General features: G+C 37.4%; 3 protein-coding genes, 1 long non-coding RNA gene and 3 other non-coding genes across 11 annotated transcripts in view; 2 read left to right on the forward strand and 5 right to left on the reverse strand.

Moving 5' to 3' along the window:
• On the reverse strand, positions 1-1,383 carry LOC111486543. The gene is made up of 2 exons (XR_002718892.1): positions 943-1,383; positions 1-191 (listed from the first exon to the last, which is right to left on the reverse strand). It is a non-coding gene; the product is annotated as an uncharacterized LOC111486543 (long non-coding RNA).
• On the reverse strand, positions 606-688 carry LOC111486765. The gene has a single exon (XR_002718945.1). It is a non-coding gene; the product is annotated as a small nucleolar RNA snoR77Y (small nucleolar RNA).
• LOC111486769 lies at positions 774-916 on the reverse strand. The gene has a single exon (XR_002718949.1). It is a non-coding gene; the product is annotated as a small nucleolar RNA snoR2/U65 (small nucleolar RNA).
• Positions 1,110-1,177, reverse strand: LOC111486770. The gene has a single exon (XR_002718950.1). It is a non-coding gene; the product is annotated as a small nucleolar RNA U49 (small nucleolar RNA).
• An 8,139-nt stretch (positions 1,384-9,522) lies between the features above and the next one.
• LOC111486502 (F-box protein At2g02240-like) lies at positions 9,523-10,604 on the reverse strand. Its single transcript, XM_023133684.1, has 3 exons — positions 10,311-10,604; positions 10,111-10,235; positions 9,523-10,030 (listed from the first exon to the last, which is right to left on the reverse strand). Exons 1-3 carry the CDS (start codon positions 10,563-10,565, stop codon positions 9,604-9,606), a joined length of 807 nt encoding a protein of 268 aa, XP_022989452.1. The 5' UTR covers positions 10,566-10,604; the 3' UTR covers positions 9,523-9,603.
• Positions 10,605-11,893: 1,289 nt separating this feature from the next.
• On the forward strand, positions 11,894-13,633 carry LOC111486539 (60S ribosomal protein L39). 3 transcript variants are annotated; one of them, XM_023133730.1, is made up of 5 exons: positions 11,894-11,957; positions 12,759-12,810; positions 12,939-13,042; positions 13,138-13,187; positions 13,422-13,633. In XM_023133730.1, exons 2-4 carry the CDS (start codon positions 12,808-12,810, stop codon positions 13,184-13,186), a joined length of 156 nt encoding a protein of 51 aa, XP_022989498.1. In that variant the 5' UTR covers positions 11,894-11,957; positions 12,759-12,807; the 3' UTR covers position 13,187; positions 13,422-13,633. The 3 variants fall into 3 exon arrangements, with proteins under 3 accessions (XP_022989498.1, XP_022989496.1, XP_022989497.1); XM_023133728.1 differs by lacking the exon at positions 13,422-13,633 and having other exon boundaries at positions 11,895-11,957; positions 13,138-13,406; XM_023133729.1 differs by lacking the exon at positions 13,422-13,633 and having other exon boundaries at positions 11,930-12,009; positions 13,138-13,406.
• Positions 13,634-14,142: 509 nt separating this feature from the next.
• LOC111486412 (eukaryotic translation initiation factor 3 subunit A-like) overlaps positions 14,143-14,378 on the forward strand; it is an 8,469-nt gene continuing 8,233 nt past the window's right edge. The window contains exon 1 of one of the 3 annotated variants that reach the window (XM_023133536.1): positions 14,143-14,232. The gene's annotated coding sequence lies outside the window, so the exon portion shown is untranslated. Of the gene's footprint in view, positions 14,233-14,263; positions 14,286-14,378 lie in introns of those variants that run through there. The other 2 variants (XM_023133537.1, XM_023133538.1) reach the window with 2 other exon arrangements.

Consider the following 14,378-nt stretch of genomic DNA (forward strand, 5'->3'; position numbering starts at 1 on the left):
TGTCAATCCAAACCATAACGATTCTCATTCTCCAATATTGGTGAAGTCTAAAACAACATCCATCCATATCAGGGAACATAATTTATCGTCGGAGATTAGAACAATATCTGATCATCTTCAAGACCCAACTTTCGGTCTTCAAACATTTTTGGAAGTACAAATGCCGACTACTGTTGTCTTGATCATTACCCCTATTCATATGCTTCTTGGATACTAACAAAGTTAGTACCAGATTTGGCAGATCAGTGTAAAACAATCTTTAAATGACTATTTTCAAGATGTACAATTATTACAATACTATCGTATTTGTGGTGGAGGAACAAGCAACCAATAATTTTAGGCATTATTTTGTAGAATTTAATCTTTGAATTTCGACGTTGTTTTGGCTTCCAAGGAATTTACTACTTTGTAAATAGTCTTTCAATGTAGCACAAATATTTGGTCCCAAAATAATCAAAATTGAAACGCAGTTAAGATCAAAATAATAAAATTTCAAAACATAAATGGTTGCATCTGGAGCTAATTATTTTGCATAAAGAAGCTCCAGACGAAAAATTTGATGGCGATATTTTAGGATTCTTATGAAATAAAATAACTGAAAATTTTCGAAGCCTCAGATAGCAGTCTATTTGACATCAAGAAAATTCAGCCGGTAATTCCAACTAAAAGAACAAATCATCATTGGCTTTCGAAATCAAATAAAAAAATGTCTCAGATCTGGGAAAAAGTATTGATTCCTATCAAGATGATGAGATTGAAATTTTCTTTAAAAAAATTGTAATCACACAAAACGGCTCTGTAAATCTATGGAAAAAGATTGAACAGATTCCTATCAAGATGTGAAAATTTTACTTTTGGTTCAATCATAGCATCGTTGGTCACCGCCATTGAGCTCTCGACGACGTGGCATCGAACCGAATCAAGAAAAAGAAGAAAGAATACCTCAAAATCCTCAGAGACCCGTTTCAAATCAACCACACAGGAGAATCACGGAAAACGGCTAAGAATTCCCGGACAGCAAAACGATCCAACAACCAGACCGCTCCAGGGTAGAAACGAATCGGCGTCGGAGTTCACTGCCTGATGGGAGCCAACAGTCGTATCAATGGCTTCTCGCTGCGGTTTGGAGTGTCATACGGCACTTCCTATCAATTTTGGGAGAGCTTCTTCATCGGAATATTCATGGATGAACTTCAATAACCAAAATTAAACCCTAACCATACAAACTGAAACAATACGAAAAGAAACTGCTGGGACGGATATCGGAGAATTTAGAACCATGGACGAATTCAGCCACAAAAAGGTGAAGAAGATGAAGAACGTCGGTGGATATTTATGGAGGCGAAGGAGGCCAAGGGTTTAGCGGCGACGAAATTGTAACCCTAATTTGAGATGTTGCTTGCAATATGGGCCGAGAGTAGAAAATGAGCATACGGGTCGGAAAAATTCGGATCCAATTGACTTCACCCATTTAGGGGTTAGGGGTAAGTTCAACCCAACAACCAGGACCAACTCAACCCGAACTATAAGAGTTGGGTTGGGTTGGATTAGCATTTCCGATAGGGTTGAGTTCATTTTTTCTGAACCTAAATTGAGTTCGTGGAAAATAAAACTATATAAAATATATTAATAATTCATTTGTATTAATGGGTTTGTTAGGATGGTATTGTCACACAAAATACATATTTCTTTTTATTATTTTGTTTAATTTTTTTTATATTATTTTATTATTTTTAATTTCTTATTTTTATTTAACTTTTTAACATATAACTATTAATTATCTAGGTTTTTATTTTACGGATTCTAAAAATTCAAATGTTTTGGTTCAACACATAGCATAGCACTTATTAGATAATTTTGGATTATTTTAAGAGTTATTTAAGTTCTAGATTATTTTAGGAATTCTTTTAACACCAAAATTAAATTTGTTCACATATATTTAAAGATTTTATTATTAAACTAAGACAAGTAATTTTAAATTCTAATATATTTATTATCTATTATTTTTATTTTTTTTATTAGTGGAGGGCTTTCTATTTTTATGCATATATCAATTAAAATATTTTTTGGAATTTTTATTCTTGGTATATACAATATTTTTAAATTAATCATTTATTATCATTCTATTTTTCTTATTTAACCAATTTTCAAGAAATGTCGGTTTTGAACTTTTATGATAATGTTGAACTATGTTACAATTTTCTCGTGTTGTTTTTTTTTTTTGTATTTGTTAAATCTTATATATGATTGTATTCGAATAATTATAAATTGTGAATAAATAACACTTTAAAATAAAAATTGACAACCAACAACTCAACCCAAAAACAGAGTGTTCGGTTCGATTGTGAAAATTTTTGGGTTAGGTTGTCAAAAAAATCCCCTAAACCAACCCAACCCAACTTGGCCCATGTACACCCTTATCATCAATCGTAATATTATTGGTGGTTGTTTATAGTTTTTTAAGAAAATGTCACAAAAATTACAAGTGCATACAACCCGATGAATATAGTTGAATTGTGCGATCGTCTATGTCAACGTCTCTGTCTCACATTTTTTTATTGATGCCTGATGGCATTTTGGCTGAAGTGCACGCATCTGATTTAGAGAAATGAATCCAACACACTATCACTTCATCGTCTTGGCTGGTCTCTTCTCATGATGGATTGTTGTTGGCACCATTCGATTTCCACCACCAATTATGTTGTTTTCCCTTGGGTGTTTAAAGTTTGAGAATTGGTTGAGGATATTATGCCCCAAATGCTTCTAATTATTGGATTTACCTCATAAAACTCGCTCGTGGACTTCATCTCTCCTGAGGGAAACTTCGGAGGGAACTAGATGGTTCGATTAGTCTTTCATCCTTATACCCAAGTCAAACGAACAATTTGCACGCCAGTATCGCTGCAGGCCTCCACTAGAGTTTCTTCTAGTTTCGCTCCACTCATGCATAGGAACTTTTAGGCCGAAAAACTCCCAGAAAAGAAAGAAGGACGACAAATAAAGAGGAAAAGAAAGAAAGAATATTTAGTAATAAATTATAGTTTACCATATATATTATATTTGATATTTTATTATAAGGCAAATATCTAATATTTGCTTTATTATCATAGGTATCTTTCCATTTATTGTTATTTCCATTTATTACTATTTCCATATCCTTGTAATTTATTTGATTATAAATAAGATAACTTTCACACCATTTAGGTGTGGTGGATTAATCAAACATTCACATGGTATCAGAGCCCTCTCGGTTTAACAACCCCGATCCTTTCTTTTCAATGGCTTTTGAATCCTCTAATCTTCTTCTCCACCACCCCTGCTGGTTTTGACGCCGCAGGTGCAGTCTTCATGGCTGCCATAGTTGGAGCCGATTGATTGCTCTTCGGCTCCACCCTATTGACCTCCAAATCACCTTTCGTCATACTCTGTACATACAACCTCACCTTTTCCAACCCAATCGGTTTTCTCCTTGGCCAATATAGTCTCTCTCATTTTCTTCCCAATCAACCTTCATCCTTCACATAAACCCTAACCTAAACCTATCAACCTTTTGCAGAGATTTACCTTCGGAATCTGGGTGCCGCACTGGCCTATTCGCCAACCAAGTTGCCGCCGCCCTTCCTGCCAAAATTGGCTTCTTCGCCCGATGAGGCGACTCTTCAAACTGCCCTTCTCGCCAAAATTGGCTCCTTCGCCCAATGTGGCGAATCTTCCGGCTTCAACATTGTCTTTGTCCCTTGCTCTAGGTTTCCCCTTCTACTTCTTGGGGTTAGAAATATTCTCACCAGAGCCAAGGCAGCATCGTCGCTAAGCGACAATCCCTCTTCATGGGTTAGACATATTCTCGCCGAAGACAAGGCAGCATCGCCGCTGAGCGGCGATCCCTCTGCAATTTTTTATGGCCAAGAACCGGATTGTTAGCATCTTCATGAAAAGTGTTTCTCAACCTCTTTGAATTTTTCAGATTCAAGCTTCATGTTCGTTTAAATCCGACGCTTAGCTTGCGGTGGGGTGTTAAGAATATTTAGTAATAAATTATAGTTTACCATATATATTATATTTGATATTTTATTATAAGGCAAATATCTAATATTTGCTTTATTATCATAGGTATCTTTACATTTATTGTTATTTCCATTTATTACTATTTCCATATCCTTGGAATTTATTTGATTATAAATAAGATAACTTTCACACCATTTAGGTGTGGTGAATTAATCAAACATTCACAGTTGTTGGCACCATTCGATTTCCACCACCAATTATGTTGTTTTCCCTTGGGTGTTTAAAGTTTGAGAATTGGTTGAGGATATTATGCCCCAAATGCTTCTAATCATTGGATTTACCTGATAAAACTCGCTCGTGGACTTCATCTCTCCTGAGGGAAACTTCGGAGGAAACTAGATGGTTCGATTAGTCTTTCATCCTTATACCCAAGTCAAACGAACAATTTGCACGCCAGTATCGCTGCAGGCCTCCACTAGAGTTTCTTCTAGTTTCGCTCCACTCATGCATAGGAACTTTTAGGCCGAAAAACTCCCAGAAAAGAAAGAAGGACGACAAATAAAGAGGAAAAGAAAGAAAGAGATCGAAATCGGCAACGGAAACGCTGCGGGAAGGAGAGAGAAAACTCACCGGAAATAGGCCGAAGTCGGGTAAGGAAGACGAGATCCACGGATCTGGGTCAACCCGAACCCAAAACCCGAGAGAGCTAGCCCATTCTTTCCCTCGGCCTCTGCCTTCGGTCCAGCCCAACTACAGCAGCCCAAACCTCAAACCAGCCCAAAATCTACGATTTAGTTGAACCAACCCGAGACCAGACCCACGGTCCAATCGAGGCGGCCTGCAACCCAAACACTTGAGGCCCAACCCAGTAAGCAGAGGCCCAACAATTAGTCTTGGCCCAGTATCCTTCCGCAGCCCGTGACCCAGACCATGACCCGAACCGGATTGTGACCCGCGATTCGACCCGACGCTACCGCACGACGTGGCTCTCTCTATTTTTGCCACGTGTCACACAGCGGCACAGGCGGTCCCTCGGCTCGGCTCGGGCTCCCTCCGGTGACGCTCCGGCGTCTCCCAGCGGCTGTTCGGATCCGCTCACCTGTTTTTAGCCCGGTTTCCACTGTTTCGACCCTCCCGGTTCTGTTTTCGGCCCTAATTAAGGTATCCGAGGCCATTTTAGAGCTGTATTTCACATTCATTTAATTATAGGTAAATTAATTGTGAAATACTAATGGAAAGTGGTGAACAGTGTGATATGAATCAAACCCCAGCAACGTAGGAAGCAGCTCTCACAGAACGGGAGCTTATGTTTAGCTATTTAGGGAGTACTTCGGCCAAGGCTAACCAAGTAAGTGACCTTACTATAGGATAGGCTAAAGATTGTTTGAATTATGATGATGCGTGTGTATGATGTTGTGTTGTGATGTTTGTTAAATGTACGCTATTTATGTTTCGCTGCATGACATACATGTTATATTTGATGCACTTAATGGCTTCTATGATGAGTATGATGTATGCATGTTGATAGTATTAACATGATGATGTTTTCCATGTTCAACATGCCTTATGATGTTATTTTTCATATTGCATCATGTCGTTAGATCGACATAGGACACAACCCTGAGAGTATAAAAATGATATTAATGTAAATATCTGCAAGCACGTGTTACATAGTGTAACCAAGAGATGAGACTAGAGGGTTGTGTTAGACGAGATGTATAATTGGACTTAGAGGGACCTCATGCATATTGTATGTTCATAAGCATAGGGCTACTTCCCCTAGAGATGATGAGTGAGGGCGCACACCATATGATGAGCGTGAATGCGCACAGGTGCGAATGCACACATATGAGGGTGTTCATGAGGTGCATGACACTATGGGGTTCCGCTGACCTCCGGACGTCATTACAGATTAGTTTGACCAGAGGGTCCAGGGGGTGTGCGAGCGCCCTGGGGATTCACACTCGCACGTGTGAGTCGTGTGTAGGTAAGTACTACACATCCAATTTGTCCGATACTGGAGGTCACCCTTAAGATTATTAGAGATAGGTCCCTAATGAATGATTGCATGTGTTTGCATTAGCATGACCCATATTGTTTTTTTCAAGTAAAGACAAGGCGCCCATGTACGGTTGACGTCGGCATCGTGATCAGAGACTATGGCGCGTGCATAGGATAGTTGCATATTTAAAATTCCTAGTCTTGGTTAGGATAGGACGTTTGCATTTCATTCATTTAAATTATTTAATTTATAATTGTTTTTATCTTATTTTGAACTCTAGCATGATGTTTGAAACACGTAAGTCCGGTAGTGTTTTCTAATGTTTGAACGTATTTTGAAGTTTTAAATTTTTCGCTAATAAAGATGAGCATTCTTAGATTTATATTCTGCATTAGAGATAAACATGAGACGTTAGTGGCAACTCTAGATATGTGAAAATTTAGGGTCGTTACAAGAGGGGGCATGAATGCTCCACCCAACACAAAAGTTTGTAAATGCGTTCAAGGGTCATTTGATGTTTAGGCATCAACAATGGTTCTTCTGCAGGTTCACCTGTAGAAATATTGTTACTACTTCTCCTTCCTCTAAATGACAAGGTTCAGTGGACTTCTTACGATGTCGTGGGCAGCGAACCTCCCACGTCACAACGATCCAAATACTTCACCAAAACATTCAAGTAGTAGGAGCGACAAGCGGTGTGTACAAAGGGCAAGGACAGAGTCAACGTGAGCTGATGACTCACGCTTACTAGGATTTTCTCGTTGACGACCAATAATTGCAATGATCTATCCCCATCACGATGAAATTTCAAAGATTACATGGACCTATTGGCCAAGGCTATAGACTCGTTGAATACATCAGTGTAGCACGCGTGCAGTCTAGAATATCTAAGGGTAGACCTATTATTGTCTCAAACTTCCTTGGCCTAAGCGGCCATAGTCCTGAAGCTGGTCGTAGAGGGATTCCTCCGCATAGCTAGTTAGCAAGTTGAGGTCTCGTTTATTAACGAAATTAACTAGACAAATCGCTCCACCAACTAAGAACGACCATGCACCACCACCCATAGAACCAAGAAAGTGTTCTCAGCCTGTCAATCCTTATTATGCCTGCACCTGGTAAGTTTCCCCATGTTGAGTCAAATTAAGCAGTAGGCTCCAGTCCTTGTGGCGTCATTCTATCAATTCCTTTAAGTTTCAACCTTGCGACCATACTCCCCCATAACCCAAAAACTTTGATTTCTCATAAGGTTCTGGTGAGTCCTTATAGAAAAATCCTCCAATTTCTGGTCGGCATCGTTTATGATTGAGACTACGACGGTATCTGATCGTCTTCAAGCCTCAAGCTTTTGTTTTTTATTAATGAAAATATGCTTGGCAAATGCTTTACAGTTGTTCGTCTTTCATAAATAAAAGAATTTAACCTCTGACTATAAAATATGAATGCCCCTGACCGTCCCTATTAATCATTATTTCAATCCCGAAGGCCAATAGAATAAGATCAAAATCCTATGATGTTATCTCAAACTATTGTATACAAAGCGTAGATTTGTTTTGAGCACTCTAATTTCTTCAAAGCAACAACGTCGGAGGCTCGACCCAGTCAGTTAAGGCTAGGAGCGCATCGCCGACAGAAGGGACGAGCCAACCAATGCTCACCATAGACAAACCGACCGACCCAATCCACGGTCAAACTACGAGCTTTTTAACTGCAACAACTTAAATATAGATTATTGGAACTGGAACTACTGCAGCGGCTGGCACCAAACTTGTCCTCCAATTAATCATCGTTAAGGCATTAAGGTTGTACTCATTCCAATTACTAGATTCAAAGAGCCCGGTATTGTTATTTATTGTCACTACCTCCCCGTGTCAGGATTGGGTAATTTGCGCGTCTGTTGCGTTTCTTTGATTTAGTTGTCGTTTCTCAAGCTCCTTCTTCGAAGTCGAACCCTAATTCTCCGTCACCCGTCACCACCAATGTAGGCCACTATCCTATCATCAAAAGTTGATAGGGCAGAAATTTGAATAATGCGTTGTCGACACGATGGTCGTGCAATTTGTCGAGTTATCATGAATCATCAGAGCAATGGGCTTAGCCCATCATCCCTTCAAGAAATCAAGGTTTGAAGTTTCACGTATTAGCTTTAAAATTACTATGGTTATTCGAGTAGCAAATACTATCAAACAAACTATAATTGATTTAATGAGTCATTCAAAGTTTCATAGTTTGAATTAGTTCATTTTTATACATGCATGACTTAATATTTAAGACAAGCATATGACTACTATCAGGATGAACAAGGTAGCATTCCGACACGACGTTGTAACCCACTTGCCACCACAATTCACTGTCTCCCCCTCCCAAGAGAGTGTGAGAGAGGCAATAATAGGGGCAATGCAGGAGCAAGCGTCATCCATTCATCCTCATTTAGCAATACGTAGGCAACATGTTCGAGGAGTCTCCCAAGCACATCATGCCACCAAATGCACGACATTCGACAGTGCAAGCAACCAAGACGCGTTTTGTGACAAGCCATTCAAAGGTTGAAGCAATACGCAAAGCGGGCTTCTAAATTCATCATGCACCCAATGAGGGGTGCTAATAGAAAGGGACTAACAAGACTTATGATGCACCCAGTGTGGTAATCTATGCAAGAACCAAAGAACTATAGTCACTCAAAATACTTTGGGAAACATCAATGAGGAGGAGCTGATGCCAGCAGTTTAATGTCAAGCCTATAGACCCAAACAACCAAATCACCACTCATACGTCGTATGCTAAAACGAGCTTGGGCGACTATCGACTATTCTCACTCATCGCAAGCGAGGGTGCAAAATCATCATGCGGAGCCAAGCCAATACGTCGTGCACAATCAAACAATTGTCTCTTCGTTGAATAGGGAGAATTCATAAGACCTTTGACATATAAAAACAATTTTCAAACAATTGTCTATCATAATGCTGCTACGACGGTCGCTATTCCTAACAGGTCTCCGACATCAACATCTACTAGAGAATGCTCGCTCGACAAAAAAGAGGCCCAGGAGGTGTGCGAATTGACTAGTGGGTTCATACTCGCACGTGTGAACTGTGTGTAGAACAATAATTATACATCCAATTAGCCCGTTTAGGATAGCCGCCTAAGAAATATAGACTGATATGATAGATCTCACTCATGATTGTGTGTGTTTGCATCTAACCTCAATAGTGAGGTCACTTACTAAGTATTTCTTAAAATACTCAAACCACGTGCTACTTCTATTTCAGGTAAAAGCAAGGCATCTTTGCACAGCTGACGACGACATCGTAATTCGCGACCATGAGACACACATAGGGTAATTGTACTTATTTTCTTAGACTTAGGTTAGAATATTGTGTTTTTAATTTTAATCATTATTTATTTTATTTAATATTTCGTTGTATCATTCTAAGGATGTTTTTTAACACCTAAGTCCATGACAGTGTTTTAAGTTAAAGTTTATGTTTTATGATGAATTTTAAACGCTTATTTCCACACAAAATGATTACATTATAAAAACCGTAGCGACTCTAGATTACTAAAAAATCTAAGGTCGTTACCGTAATTGCGATTACATGCTAGAGTTTGATCTTAGGTGTTAGTTGAATCCCCTCAACAATAAGACCACCCCTCAAATGTTGGCTCTCAACTTCTTTCAAACACATCTCCACAACCCCATCTTCCAAATCATTAACATAAAACTCTCCTAACTCAATCTCGACCCAATCGTCGATGCCTTCCTCTCGGTCATCGCCTCCATTAACGATAGCCCGATTTTTGTTCGACCCTCTACCGTTGTTGTTCAAATACACTTTTCTTTTAGATAGGACCATGTCGAGTTGAACCGAGGCTTGAGATGGATGAGTGTCTAAACCATAAGCTCTGTCTGCAAACTTCACCAAAAGATAGACCGAGTAAAGCGTTTTGGGGGAAAGCAATTTGGCGTTGAATAAGCCTTTTATTTCTAACCACCATATGGTTCTCAATTCTGCAACTTCATCAAACCTGCTTTCACAATTTATTTTTAATTTTATGTTTTTTTTAATATTAAAAAAAGTGTGAGAGGTCAAAGAGACCGAAAAGACCTTGACTTTATGAAGGGTTGACTATTCCAAGACCAATATAGAGGATTGTTTGACCATTGGATTTGAAGCTCCCTTGCTCCTAAAATATAACATTTCTTAGCTGTCTCTTTATCTAAATAAAACATCTGCATTTACAGTAAAACGTTTATCATCGATCATATTAACAAATAAATCGAAACTGTGTTTTTTTTTTTTTGTACCTTCGTACCTCCATCCATATGATGGAGACAACATAGCTTGAAATATAACTCCTTTTTCGTACGATAAATCACCGGAGTATCTAATCTCGACAAAACTTCTTCACAATCAAATGGGAGAAAATTATCCCATACAACATCTGAATCAGTCATTGAGCGTATTGTCTCTGAGATGATTGATAGCTGACATGCTTCTCGAGCGGAGGCGAAGGAGAGGATATGTGCAAAACAATCTAGAGGCAAGAGATCCAAATTCATTGTTGAAGAAAGCAAAGAGGAAAGGGGTGGAGATTTCTGGTTTTTTTTTTTTTTTTTTTTTTTGAAGTTTGAATGGTAAGAGCCAATGGTTCTAATATTTGTATTATTGTGTGTTGGGTGGTGAAAGAAAAAACGGTGGTGATGTCGTTAAGATGACCACATTTTGATGTCTGTTTCTTTAAGGAACATGACAACATCAATAGCATGGATGAGGACATCCAACTCTTGGGGGCAAAAATGGAATTTCCTAAATTATTATTTCATCCCTCAACTTTGCCTATTTCACTTTTGGTATAAATGGCTAAGCCAACTGCTAGAAGTCAATGTGGTCTTTGAGATTTCTCTTTAAAAAAAGTTTCATTTTCCTTCCCAACCGATATGGAATCTCACAATCCACCCCCTTTCGGGCCCAATGTTCTTGCTGACACTCTTTCCTTTCTCCAATTGATGTGGAACCCTCCAATTCACTTCTCTTCAGAACTCAGTGTCCTTGCTGACACACCGCCTCATGTCCACCCTCTTCAGGCCTCAACCTCTTTGCTGGCGCATCGCACGACGTCTTGCTTTGATACCATTTGTAACAGCTCAAACAAAGCTAGCAAATATTGTCTTCTTTGAAGTTTCCCTTTCGAACATCTTTCAAAGTTTTTAAAACAAGTATATTAGAGAGAGATTTTCACACCCTTATAAACGTAGGATGTTAGCATTAAATTAGCATCGTAGCTTAAATTGATGAACGAACATTTTTCCTTTGCTCAAAAGCATATGCTAGATGATAGTTTATTTTAATGATTATATCAACCCATTTTTCTAGACCGGAATTAAATAGGATTGTTCTAACATGCATGCTATAAAGACCACATGAGTCAGCATATGCAAACATAGACAACGAGAACAACGAGGACGTTCTTGTCTTTAATTAATTTTATTTTTTAAATGAGTATTATAAATACTTTGTAAGTAATTCTACAACTAGATCAACATTTACAAACAACAATGGAGTTTATGCAATTTTATTTTTTATTAGAATCTAAAATGAGTTATAAGTGAAATTAATCTGTTTTTTCTTCGAATTACTCGATAGAGAAACTTTTATTGAGATTTATGTTATAAAGTCTCGTAATTTATGATTTAATTTTAAATCATAATTTTGTTTATTTAATTTACTGGTTAACATTATTTATTATATGATAATTAAATCGAACATTAAAAAGAAAAAAAAAAAGATATATATATATAAAGGCTGAAATACTTGTGGGCTTTTATTTGATTTTCAATGAACCCTAATATTGGGCCCATTTATTCGAAGCCCAAACTCGACAAATTCTCCTAAAACCCTAATCCATGGTCTTTACCGACTAGAACGGCCGCTTCTTCACCTTGCTCTCGCAGGTAATCTTTCTTCATTTCTCCTCCGTCATCGAATATCTGTTCTTTTTCCTCGGTATATCTTTAATCTCTTGTAATTTACATGAGTTGATTTTCGAATTTTCATATTTTTGGTTTTTTTGTCAGCGAAACAACGCTGAAGTCCGAGAATTATTTCCTTAAGGTTCCTCAGATAATTAGTCGTTAGGTTTGATATCGTTTGGCTTGCGATTTCGACACATTTTTGTAGATCTGCGAGTTCCATGCCTTGTAACTATTAGTTTAGTGAGAACATGGGGTTTCTTCCTTATAGATATTAGGTTTTGATTGTTTAGATTTCGATTTAATCGACCTCCAATCTGATTATTGTGGAACCAATATGCTATATAGAATTTGTGCGCTGCGCTTGCTAGAATATTTTTTAAGGCGTTTTAGAATCAGAATGTACTTTTCAAGTCGAGGGACCAATTTGTTGTTATTTTGTGAATTGTTCTTATGTGTGGAATAAATGTAATGGTTTTGAGTGGATGAATCCTTAATTTTTTGTAGTGAAAGTACCGGTCTAAATTTATTACAATGATTGATAATTTACGATATCTATCTATTTTTTTCTCCATTATTTGTGTTTTTATATCTAAAATTTTGGCACGCGGATGCGAAATTTAGTTATCCTACGTTCGTTTGAATATCATAGATGTGGTGAATCCTTGAGAGTCCCACGCAATGAATTTCCCTTTTATTCAGTTTAAACTCCAATGTTGAATTAAATGCTCTTTAATTTTGTTCGTTTGGATCATGTCTTGATAATGGTTCTTCATGGCTCAGGTAATTAGTTGTAGGGGTGCAGTCGTTGGCTGATTCTTGAATATCCAAGATGGCAAGTGTTTCTTACTTGGGAAGTGATTTTTTATTTTTAATTTCTTCTGGTAATTTGTTTAGTTACCCAGATTGAAATCGATTTGGGAGGTTGTGTTTTGTGATGTGAGTTTCCTTTAATGTGCACAGCCGTCTCACAAGACCTTTAGAATCAAGAAGAAGTTGGCCAAGAAGATGAGACAGAACAGGCCCATTCCTCACTGGATCCGCTTGAGGACCGACAATACCATCAGGTCTTAAGCTCTTCTATTATAGTTTTTATTCGTATTTCATCATTTCTATTCTTATCAGTTTTAAATGTAACGCGGCATTTTGATGTATTCTGCAGGTATAATGCGAAACGAAGGCACTGGCGCCGCACCAAGCTTGGATTTTGAGGTGTTCCTCTTGTGATTTGCTCTTCATCCTGTTTTGAACCTATTTAAGTGTTATGATGTTAGTTGTGGAGAAGACAAAGGATAGATGTTTGAACTTTTTTGCCCCTCAATTTAAGAACTTGTGGAATAGAAAATCATGTAGTCTTTAGGCTGGCATCTATTTTCAATCTATATCTGGAGTAATTTCAATTCTTAAGATAAATCTCGTGTTCATTTTGTTTAATTTCTATCACATTTCATTACTGGTACCCCAGTTTGGAATTTTATTCTGATCTTAATTGCTCAAATACTCATGTGGATGAGCTGAGCTGAGCTGAGCTGGGTGTCTACATTTCTGTTGCTTTACAAATTGTTCTTCGGATTCATGTATTTCGTAGTGAACTTTGTTATATGACAGCTATTTGCAAGTGTTTTCTAAAACTATGTAATTGGTGTTAATTTTTGTAACTGTCGCAAATTTTGTTTTAATAGGGTTTTGTTAAAACTATTTGTAATTTGTATGGTGAAAATTAATATATAAATTCCCGTGGTACAAAATGGGTACTAACTAAATCTACCCTTCTTTTTTACACTCTCACAACCATCAATAGCAACACATAATTTCTACAATAAACACAATCAATTCTCAAAATAACCTATTATAAACATTCCAAAAACTTGAAATATCTAATAAACATTAAATTTATTTTCTTGTCTCATAAATTTATAATTTTAAAAATCAACTGATTAATTAGAAATTAGATTAAAAGAAATCAATAAATTTAATTACCGATTCCATTATGTACAGAATAAAAAAGTCATTGAAGCATTGCACATCGAGAAAACAAATAAGACAATTATTATTTATTTATTTTTTTAACAAAATGTATGGGTTTTTAAATGGGCTTTCCGTTATTAGGCCCATTTGGTTGAAGCCCAAAATCAAAATGACTCCTAAACCCTAATTGGAGTCTTTCCCCTTTGCCACGGCCACTACATCACTTCTCTCTCTTAGGTAATTTTCTTTTCCTCACCACCTCCGTCGTCGATTATCTCCTCTTCTTCCGGTACGCCTTCAATTTATTCTTCTCCATCTTCCTCTGTACTTTTCGTCAATCGAGTTAAGTCGTTAGGCCCATTTGGAACGCCTTCAGTTTTTTTCTTTTTTTTTTTTTTTTTTTTTTTTTTTTTTTTTTTTTTTTTTTTTTTTTTT

Source organism: Cucurbita maxima, unplaced genomic scaffold (genome assembly GCF_002738345.1).
Source record: "Cucurbita maxima cultivar Rimu unplaced genomic scaffold, Cmax_1.0 Cma_Scf00011, whole genome shotgun sequence".
NCBI lineage: Eukaryota > Viridiplantae > Streptophyta > Magnoliopsida > Cucurbitales > Cucurbitaceae > Cucurbita > Cucurbita maxima.

Coding starts and splice junctions, on each gene's coding strand:
- LOC111486539 (XM_023133730.1), top strand. Junction 13,043..13,137: donor AGGACCGACAATACCATCAG/GTCTTAAGCTCT, acceptor TGTATTCTGCAG/GTATAATGCGAAACGAAGGC.
- LOC111486502 (XM_023133684.1), bottom strand. CDS start 10,565: ATGAATTTGGATCTCTTGCCTCTAGATTGTTTTGCACATATCCTCTCC. Junction 10,236..10,310: donor ATATGGATGGAGGTACGAAG/GTACAAAAAAAA, acceptor CTGTAAATGCAG/ATGTTTTATTTAGATAAAGA. Junction 10,031..10,110: donor CAACCCTTCATAAAGTCAAG/GTCTTTTCGGTC, acceptor TTGTGAAAGCAG/GTTTGATGAAGTTGCAGAAT.